General features: G+C 42.0%; 1 protein-coding gene across 1 annotated transcript in view; it reads right to left on the minus strand.

Moving 5' to 3' along the window:
• LOC146686708 (pleckstrin homology domain-containing family G member 3-like) overlaps window positions 1-9,726 on the minus strand; it is a 30,296-nt gene extending 20,570 nt beyond the window's left edge. Inside the window, exons 1-2 of the mRNA XM_085441016.1 lie at window positions 9,530-9,726; window positions 4,130-4,191 (exon numbers count right to left, since the gene is read on the minus strand). Of these exons, the coding sequence (XP_085297142.1) occupies window positions 4,130-4,178 (49 nt within the window). The 5' untranslated portion in view covers window positions 4,179-4,191; window positions 9,530-9,726. The remainder of the gene's footprint in view (window positions 1-4,129; window positions 4,192-9,529) is intronic.
• Between the last annotated feature and the right edge of the window lie 1,486 nt (window positions 9,727-11,212).

Below are 11,212 nucleotides of genomic sequence, written 5' to 3' on the forward strand. Positions count from 1 at the left end.
TCATATCAGAAGCAGCCAATTTCATTGTACACAGTCTATATAAGTTTCAACTTGTCTGAAGTGTGAATAAAGCAGGAAACTGCACCCATGAGCACAACTGGTCCATGTACTGTAGCAGCAACGAGTCTGTTTTACTTTAACTGTCAGAAATATAAGAATCATTAGATTATTATTATTAGATTATTGCAGATTGATATTGCTTAAAGAGGCCTTTAATACTTAGTGCTTGTGAGAGGCACTAAAATGTATGTAGGATATGCAGAGGAAGTGAAGATTAGCATACTTGATTTTACATCAACTCCTTCTTTCTTGTTGCTGTGCAACAAAAACAGAAAAACAAAGTTGCCATCAAGCAATAATCTACCTAAAAATCAAAGCTAAACACATCAATATTAATGTCTAAAAGCAAGACTAAAGCCTGCACAAGAACAAAGCTTAAACAAAGGACAGAAGCTGACAAAAAAAACACCGTAATCTCCTTCAGACCAGGTTAGGTTTATAGTCTAAATTACCATGGCATTGTATCCTGATAAAAACCCCTAGTTAAAAACAGGTTACCTCACCAACTACAAATCCTTTTTCCATAGCGGAGGCCTCAGCTCTAGACTACTGCTAATCTGCTAACTGATTCTTCAGAGCCACGAGAACAGTGTGTGTGGCCATGTTTCACTCAGGAGATAAGAGGAACTCTTGCTTCTCCCTACATCTCAATAAAACCCTTCCGCCACTCAAGATCCACTCCGAGCTTCCTCGTCCAACACCCCTTCACAACCTCTGGCAATGAAGTCCTTCCCCCAGTGGCAGCTGGGAGACAGGGAGGGAGTCTTACACCGATTTCCTTGGGAAAAACTCCTCCCCACCTGGCCCCGGTGAATGGCTGCCCCACAGGAGGATGTGAGGGTGCCTCAGAGGATTAGGCCTGGAGTCTTCACAGACCATTATCAAACAGCATGAGTCAGAACAGAGGTGATTAGACACTGAAACCAATGGCCTGGTTTGATTTCGTATTCCCTGACAGAAAAAATAAAAAAGGTCACGTCAAAGGTTTCCTGCTGTAAGCAGTCCTTCATATGATTTGATTAACACCGCCTCACACGGAACTTTTAATGTTGCGTTAATAATTAGCCTGAAGGTCGGTAAATAACCTGCAGTGAACAACATAGGCCGAATACACATACACAAGCTGAACCTGCATTCCTCACTGGCAGCCAAGGTCAAACTGTTGTACTGAGGAGTTTTAGGGGGGAATTCTGGTGTTCAAAAGTGAAACTAAAAGTCTCCCATTTACTGTCTGTAACATGAAACATTAAGATACATCTGTATTATTTTGACTTTATCAGAATTAAACTGACATTTCAGCACTGGAGATGTCTTAAAGAGTGAAAAGGACAAAACCTGTCAGAAAAACAAAACAATCTTAAATGTAATCTTCTAAAACTCCTCTGTGCTCGACGCAGGCTCTTAAAGGATCCAGCCGTGCCAGCTGACCTCAGTGCATAGGCATGAGATGATCCACTTAAGAAACTCCTCCATCAACAAGCCCCCCCACCTCCAAGACCTCTTCAGGCACACACACACACACACACACACACACACACACACACACACACACACACCTCTAAATCCACTCAAATCATTTCCTCTGGACAACACACACTTCTGGGCCCCTGAGGTGTGAGCCCATTGTAAACTTTACCACCAGTTTGACAATCTACAGCCAAACTGCTGTCCTGTTAGCGCCCAGCTGCCGAGTCCACGCGGGCTTGTGTCGGCACAGCTGTGTGCGGCGTGGAGAGGAGAGGTCAGAGGGGAACCGTTCGTTTACTTCACATGAAGCAGTTTATCACATGCAGTGTTATAAAGGGTGTGGTGGTGTTTTTTCTTGGCATTTAGGCCCCAGTAAAGTTGTGTTACTTTGCACTCAAATAAAGAATCTTGTTACGACACCAAGTTCTCCGTCTTTGTGTAGATCACTAAATACGACACGAGCAAAGGTTTTCTCATGCTAAGAGTTTTTTAAAAAGTCCTTCACTACATTTATTACATAAAGTCTTTTACAGTAACATTACAGCATAGCTTGATGTCTGCAGGGTGATTAGAATATTATATATAAAATGGCTTTTAGATTGTCAACTGACTGTAAAGTGCAGAAAGGAAGTTGATGGAGGGTTTTATAGATTCAAATGAGATTCATAGAGGCCATCTAACTGGAACAAGCACTGCTGAGAACCTTTAGCTGATGTGGGTAATCCACTGAAAGAGCTCTATAGAAGGGGTGCCAATGTGAGAGGATGTAAAATAATTTATTCTGAAAGAAAGTCTTGTAAGGAGCAAAAAAACAAAAACAATTCTCTATAAATTAGTTTGCATTGTATATAATTGATTTGCACAGATATATGCAACATTTGTGCTGACATACAGGACGAGGAGCTGTCTGGGATTTCAGTCTGAGTTCAAATCGATGCAGAACAGAGTTGTGGCAGGCTCACCTGAGACTCCATGTGATTTCCGCTACAGACAATTAGGTAGAGAAAGAGTTCCAGTCCAGGAGCTCCATTAACAAGCCCACTCAGAGATGTAGCCATCCCTGCCATCATCTATGTCCACAACCCTATGCCCACTGGTCTGGAAAAGCTGCAGTGAATGGAGATGATCCATCCGTCCCCCTAGAACCCCTTTAAAGCTGTACATTCTGCACACACAGCTACATTCCTGCTTGGGGTTAAGTAGGTCACGGGGAACCCTTATCTTTGAGAGAGTCATTTCATGCAGCCTCAGGCCTGTTAATGCCTGGATGAACCTTGTCACAGATTAGACACATATTTTTCTTTTTTTGAAATGTCAGAATATATGGATTACACCTGTCCTCAGGCTACAGGGGTTGCAACTGTGCAGTTTCACATTCTAACGCAGTAATGAAAGGTACATTTTTACAAAAATGATTAGGGGTACATATAAGTTACCCTACATCCTTAAATTTGTCTGGGGGAGGGAAAAAAAAAAAAAAAAAAAAAAAAGCACCTTGGTTGATCATTATTATGTGCATGGCCTCTATCCAAAACCTGCAAGTGGCAATAAAAACGCCCTCTTTTCACTTCAAAATCCTCTGACCTTTTAGAGACACCAGAGCTGGACTGTAACCACAGCCTTTTTATTGTTTACCTTGAAGAGACAGGTCTTCCTTTCACCACATGCATTCCTCCAGCCTGTTAACCACATCCAATCATCACCTTCCACAGCAAGCACATTACCAGCTGCCCTGCCCCTTAATCACCATCCATCCATCCACACAGCAGGGGGGCAGGTCAGTCACACTTTAACTCCAGCTGAAAAGGATTTAACCACAAGTGGGCTTTACTGCCAGGATGATTATGTACAAGTCACATGGGCTATTAAAAAAACAAAAAATGTGAGGACATTTACTTGGTGCAGAGTGACATTTTGAGGAAACAGACACATAATTCATGGAGGGCGGCACATGTCTCCTTCTCGCCAAAGCTGAATCAGTGGAATAGGCGTGGGGGGGAAAGGCCACCATTTATGCATTGGTAGTCTTCAGCAACAGTGAAAATCCAGCACCAAATGTGTTCAGTAGAGGAGAGAAGAGAGGTGTGGGGGTGGTGGAGGACTGAAGGACAGAGCAGGCAGATACAAAGAGGCCCTATGTCTATGTTGTGGCTCTGTGACTAAAGATAATGAACACTAAAATAATATGTAATTTGAGTGGTCCCCAGTATATAAGGTCAGCACTACTGGCTAGACTACCCATCTTGGCTGCCTGAGACACATTCAGGTTTGATGTGCAAGTGTTCAGGGGTTTCAGCTGTATGAAGGGGGTTGGCCAAGATCCACATCCACACAAAGAGGCTCTCTACCAGCCAGGAGTGTAGGAGGAGAGTTCATTGCTCTCTCAGCTGTGCCTCTCAAAGCCTCTACATTTCCTCTATTCTTCTATTTCCAGCATTTTACATTCACCTCAGCTGTACTGCTGTGTTATGTTAGCAGTGTCCTGGGTAACCAGATATACCAGCAGGAATAAACCAACATATTAAAACCCTATATCATGAAACTAGTCACTTTATAGACAGCAATCACCAGCGCTTAGGTCATATAAAATATATATATTTACCTTCCCCCATTGGGCCCTGGTAGAGAGCAGAATGGGTCCCCTCTGGCATGGCACGCGGGCCTCTGGTGCACACAAGAGAAAATGTGAAGGGTCAAAAGAGAATAGAGGCATTTCACAGCAAGACAAAGCGTAATATTAAGGGTAATATTAATTCGATTCACTGGACTGAGCTGTAATTGTGAAAAATGCTTTGTTTCTTTACAGAGTCATTCTTGTGTCACGTGGCTCTTCAATCTTGACTAGACACAGCTTACTGAGCTACTACTGAATAAAACACAGAAATTTTCCATTCCCTGCTTACAGCTGTGTTGGCTCATGTTAGCCCCTGGATAATGCAAAGTGGCAGCAAAGGTTTTGGTATGCAGAGGATCAGGAGCTCATGCTAAATAGTGTAAGAACCCACTGAACATGGACATAAGACAGCTCGCCACAACTAAGTTAACGCTACAGGATTCGAGTGCTACGAGTATTGATTCCACATCCTTAAAGTGGACTCATTATGCTCATTTTCAGCACCATGTTTTTATTCTTGGATTCCACTGGAGCATTTGCATATTTCACAGTTCAAACCATTTTATCAGACACTGGTGTGGAGTCTCGGTTCATCCGCTGTATGGAAAAAGGAGATTTTAGCCACCTCGCCTTTCGTCTGATTGTCGACCTCTTGTAAACAGAACACATCAAATCAGAATAATCTTTTATTACAAATATAACCGTCTAGTGAGATTACAGGTTCTCCCTTGGTGGTAAATATTTGTCCTTTATCCCTTATGCCAGGCTGCTGTGTTCTTAATAATGAGCCATGTCCTTTCCAGAGCCACTGTGCTGCCAGTTTCTCACATCGCTGCCTCTCGGTCTCCTTACAGCAAATTAACACGGTGCATGAGAACTTGTCTCTCTGTGATTCCTGGTGAGCCTCCGGCCTTTTAAGCATCACATTCTTGGTCCAGCTAGATCAGAGGAATAGGAATTCTTCAGGGATTAGGATGGGCATTGTTCGTAGTTCATCTGCTGGCCACTGTGCAGAGTTGACAGCCAAGCCAGCCGAGGCCCAACAGAGCCCGCTGCCAGGAGGTTCACCAATTAAGATGTGCAGGAATGTAAAAAGAAAAGTCACTGAGCTCGATCTATTAAGATCACTGCCACATTGTGGGGTCCACTGGCTGGCATAAAGTAAAGACTGTTTGGGACCCCCCCAAAAAAAGCCACAACAAAAATTATGACACATAATTCTTATTATTATTTAAGAATCCCAGAATGAACTAGGACAAGTATGTAATGAGAAAAAAATCCTCCTTTAAAAAGTTAAATGTAGGTTTTGTTTTACGTTTACTTAATTACCTAAAGATATCCTGTGCAGTGTTGCACCACTGGTAGCACTTTTACACAATGTCTTTTGCAATGGCAGGAAAACACAGATGCAAGAATGCATGCACACAGTACACGATAAAGACTAATGCATGGCTTTACAATATCTCATTAATTTACACCATGTAGGTTCTGCAACAAAAGGTAAGAAAACTGTAGCTAGCAAGTACAGATGTAAATGCATTCTGAAATTAACAAGCAACACCAGTTTTTATTGTTAACATAAAATGATTAAAATGAATATTTAAATAAAACATTGTAAAAATACTTAATATAATTATTTTTAATATTCCTGAGATAAGAAAGTGACATCCAACCAACATATGAGTTCTATTGTGTTGCCTTGCACAACTGGTATCAAACGCTGCAAAAACTCAATAAATTTGACCTTTGACTAAGCTCGGCCAATTGATTTTCAAGTGCTGGGTTAATATACAAAAACGCAGTACTGATGCTGAGAAACAGGCTTTGAACTTTTCCCATTGACCAGTGAACTAATAAAATCCTCTGATAATCCCACCTACTATGACCTCTGAGCTAACCTTGCCAAATGACCAGACCAAAACTATGTTAATCTGTCTTTTGTCAATCAGAGGCTAAACTGGGAATAATGGGCTCAAACCTAGATACAGTGCAGACGTCTGGGTCTTAAAAATGTCTTATCAAAGGCTGCTTGTAGCTGTAGAACAGTGGCTTGGGATTGTAAGTTTTAAGATGCCTAACAGGACACTGTAACTTAATCTTAGAACATCTGGACAGTATCATCAATTGGAACTCATTAACTTTTACCTACATTAGCTGACATATGGCAAATCCTTGTTTTCCTAGGGAGGGACAGTGGACAAATTTTGAGTCTTAACAAAAACATGAAACACACGCCCAACATTCATGCCAAACTGACCACCTGTGCTTGAACTAGTTGTCATTTCACACAAATGGAGAACATTTGGTTCCCACAGCTGATGACTGCCCTAACCGCAGCATGAACCTCCCATATGGGAATTTGCAACTTGCCCCTTAATTGAAGACAGATGCCACAAGAGCCAGGCTGACAGTTATTAAAAGAAAAACCTGCAATGGATCATTTCTTTAGACCAGCTGATAAACTGGTCTGAAGAAATGTTCCTCTAAACGGCAGGCTTTACAGTGATCCGCATGATCGGCAGCAAGAACCCAAATTCCTTTCTTTAAGCAAAACAAACTGACATTTAAGGGGAACAGATGCTGGCAAACATGCAGTACTTGTGCAACTAAATAGGAAATGTCATCAGCGCGGTCTGAAAACACGCAGACAAATGTGTACCTTGAATCAACATCTCTGGTTTGATATGTTATAGGAAAGTCCCCAGGGGCTGATAGCGATCTATCTGGAGCTTTTTTCCGTTCGTGGATGTTATGTGGAAGTGAGACTGAAGAACATGTCTACAGAGGAAATCAGAGAAAAACAATACTTCTCCTCTTGGGGATATGTGCCACTTTCTCTGTCTCTCCAGGCATATACAAGGAAGATGACATCATACTGCCAACTATTTGATTGCATCTGCTTTTAAAACACTCCCCAAAGAAAGCTTCCATGCACAGGTTGTCCTACTACCAAATGATGAAGCACAAGTCGGATTCAGAATGAAAAAAGGGACCTTAATTGGGCTTTTGTGAGACAATTAACAACACAAATTAATTTCCCATGGTGCAGAACAAGTTGATGGGAGGAGGAACTATAAATAGAGAATTCTTGCAGTACTTCTCTTTTGCATCACGGTGAACAAAACGTGTACCCAAACACGGGCCACGGGAAAGTGAAAATATGACAAGTTCCCCTCGGGATGTCTTTACTCAGTCACGGTGGGGTGGATTTTCTTTATTTCTTTATCATCAGGCAGGACGGATGTTTACGCTCAGAACGAATAAAAATCTGACCTGGAACGGCCCGGGATTCTATGAGGTAACCGAGACAGACTCTTTATTATTCCAGCATGGGTGCCATATTTATCTAGCACGACCTCTCTTACCCAGTCCATCCTTGTAGAAAATACCGCTTGAAAAATAGCCTTTATGTGAGTGCCCCCTTTCCCACATTATTTCTGCAGTTTGCCCCCTGACACACAGGCTTTAAGACTTTTAAGACCAGCTTTTCATTCACCGGAGAAAACAATACACCCCAATGGTCGCTGTTTGTCTCAATCAAATCCACAACCTTTACAAAAAGACGCTGCCCTAACCTTCCCCCAGCCTCTTACTTTTAACTCTGTTGCATTTGTGAGCGTGAGGCTTAAGTGAGGTGATAAGTGACCCATCTCAATGAACACCCACAGAGTTGTGCCCATATGGTCTGCGTACAATTTAGCAAAAATAGCCTTTAATGGGAGAATAATTGTTTCCCAATGTGGTGGAAAAGGAGAATGAGCGATTTTCACTTCCCCACCTGAGACCTATAACTGTAGAATGCATACCTGGCCTGCGAGGCTGGAAACGGCCAGCTTAATGTGCAAATGACAAGTGAAGACTTCAAGTTCTGTAAAATTATAAACGGTAGACAACCAGAGGGAAGGCAGTCCTCCATAATGTCCTGCAGTGTTTGGAAGGGAGAGGACCGGACTGAGGAGTAAAATTAGACAAGTCTTCAAATAGAACTGCAGTGTGCACGTTTAAAGGTACATTACACTTCTTTTGCAAGCCAAATGGTTCATTGGGCCTTCTTGAAGGCTTGTCAGTACTGCAACGACAACCTCCCTTGGGTGTCTAGAATACCAAATCTCTTGTGGCACTCAAGTCTCCCCTTTCTAGTAAACACAATGCTGTCTCTGTTTAAAGACAACTTTTAATTCTTGCAGTCTAATCTAAGCTGAAATTTAGAGGGAAAAAAGGAGCTAAGGCAATTCAGGACAATATAAAAAATGCTAAGAACAGCATCAAATGAGCAACGAATGGCTAAATAATAAAGATGGGGATTTCTGAGACTCTCAAAAGAAAGAATAAGGCCTCTATATAGATGAATCCAGCCTTGGATCTGCAGCTCTGGTAATTTTATCACAGCTGCAGCATACCAAGACTCTGGTAGAAGGATTTAGAGGCCAGCTCAGATCCAAGACACACTTGGGCAGTTTCCTGTCTGGACCACCTTAAAGGGGGAGTGCTGTTCAGAATCAGAATCAGAAACTTTATTGTCATTGTCATGAGAACAACGAAATTAAGAATGGTCCCCGATCATTGCATTCATCGCACTGAGGCAACATTTAAGTGGAATAAAGTTGCTTCGTTATTGTCTGAAAGGTCAAGTGAGGTCAAAGAGGCAGAAGATTGAACTTTTCAGCGGTAATTGATTGATTTTTGCCCCATTCTTATTCTTCAGCAGCTGGTGGGGACGAGTCATTAAACTACCATTTAAAACTTCCCTGTGTGTCTCTCTGGGGCGCTCATTAGAAGAAACAATTAGGATGGTTGGGGCCAAGTATGCGCTCTGTAGGGGTGGAAATTGGATGCGAGGAAAGAGGAAACGGCAAGTGATTCAGCTGCAGAGGGAGGACTAGTTTTTCTCACAGGATAAGCGTGGTAAAGTGGAAAATGTCTGTAATGAGAAAAAAAATACAGACTGCAGCAGCTGACCAAAGTTCATTGAACGGAGAGGGTTTTGCGTCAAAGACAAACAGAACTTATCTGACTGAAACTCGTGCCCACCTCAGGTCCTGTGAAATTATATTAAACAGAAACTGCAATTCATGTAAAGTTAAAGACGAAGAGGTTCTTGATAAGAAACGCGTTATGAGTAACCAACTCCACAGCTCATCTCTGTCATAATATACACGGAGAACAGATTGGCATGCAGATGTTTTGTAACGCTCTGGCGGTTTCGGTCATTTGTCTTTACTGAAACTGAATATTTGTCAGCTCGAGACGTGCTTCACAAAGACAATTACTTTATTATTTTACCCTCTGCAACCACCGAACAATAAAATAAACCACGCAGTGTGTCTTTCCAAAGCTAACGTTAAGTTAGCTAAGATTTGGTGAAGTTATCAAAAGTAGCCCACGTACCCAATTCGCCAACTTCTCTCCTTCCAGCGACTACAATCCTCAGTAAACCCCTTTTTCTTCTGTGGTTTCTGGCTGAAAATATCAGGTTAATCCGTTAGTTTACTCTCTTCACATGGTACATGCAGCTCAGACACACACATCCCAACTGCAGGTTATCAGCTCGTACTGCGTCCGAGAACTAAACGGCTGCATCTTTGAAGAACTGCAAACTGATGGCGCTTTCAATGTCTATCGGAAATGGCGCTTATGGGTCCATGCCACCCCACTAATTGTAAGTCAGCATGGCTTAGGATGCTGATTGCATTACACCCCCTGCTATTTTACCTTTAAACAGGATTAGCAGTGTATGTCGCAGAATAACTGCTGTTTTTATGGGGTGTAGTTTACTTCGTTGTTTTAATTCACAATTGTAACTCACTAACAACAATCAAAACAGACGTAGCACAATAGCTCAAAGTGAAAAAATTGCTTATATATAAGTCCGTCTCTCGAGTATTCAACAACAAACAAGACAGGCGTGCCTCCAGAATATTTTCATTGCGGTGGTTATGTGGAGGTGACTAAAAATATTGCGACGGCACACCAAACACAGAATTTCCAGTTTTATTATGCTGTTGTCAAATATCCGTTACTTGAAAAATATGGCAAACAAGAATGAAAGAAAAATAATTATATGCCTAGTTAATTTCCTAATATTAAAGTTAAAGTTGATATCACTGAAAATAATTATAATTATTAAAATTATTATCAACATAGGACAGTCTTGGCAGACAACCCCCACCCACACACACCCACCACCACCACCAGTGGGCCCCCCGACGGTGGTGCCCCTGAAACAAGGAGCGCATGAAGTGTACATACCCAGAAGACGTAATATTTACGAGGAGGACGCGAACGCAGCACAGGAACGCCTGTTTTTGACATGCTGTAATGCTTGGTGGGTGTCAGATGTGTTCCCACATAAAGACATCTGGACTACATAGTATATATGTTTCTGTAAACAAAATGTTGGGTCCTTTAACAATAAATAAACAAATAAATATATAAAATCATCTTTACTGCCACCCACGGAATATGTATGCAAAGCAAAAGCTTGAGAAAGACACCCCCGCCAATAACTTTTACGAGGGTCAGGTCATCTGAAATGGGGACTTCACAAAAGATGGTGTCAGTGAGTGTATTGGGTGGGTGCTAATTTATGTGCGCTATTGCTTTGCGCGACCCCCTCTCTCCTGTCCTCCTGAAAATAATGTCACCATCACCGCAGAAGGCTGGAGACAGCATGCTTTCCACTTTACAGAAGGAGTCAACACGATGGGAAAAGTCAGCTTTTACTGTCCCACACACCTTAATTAACTTAATGAACTTGACATACTCCCACCCATCTACAAAACGTGGCTGAAATTGGTTGAATTGGTGATTTTAAAGTTAAAAATTAGAAAGGCCAATATCGCCATCTGCTGGGAGCTTGTTATAAATCATTGCATCGGCTTCTAACAGTGACCAGATAACTACAAGCTACCTATGGGGCAGTGAAAACTGAATGTGTGTCATTTGTCATTTACCATTCACTCACTCTCACTCTCTCTCTCTCTCTCTCTCTCTCTCTCTCACACACACACACACACACACACACACACACACACACACACACACACACACACACACACACAAGGATTATAA

This window comes from Copadichromis virginalis, linkage group LG19 (genome assembly GCF_057382275.1).
Source record: "Copadichromis virginalis isolate Kocher_CV1m ecotype Utaka linkage group LG19, C_Virginalis_male_GT1.1, whole genome shotgun sequence".
In the NCBI taxonomy this organism is placed as follows: Eukaryota; Metazoa; Chordata; class Actinopteri; order Cichliformes; family Cichlidae; genus Copadichromis; species Copadichromis virginalis.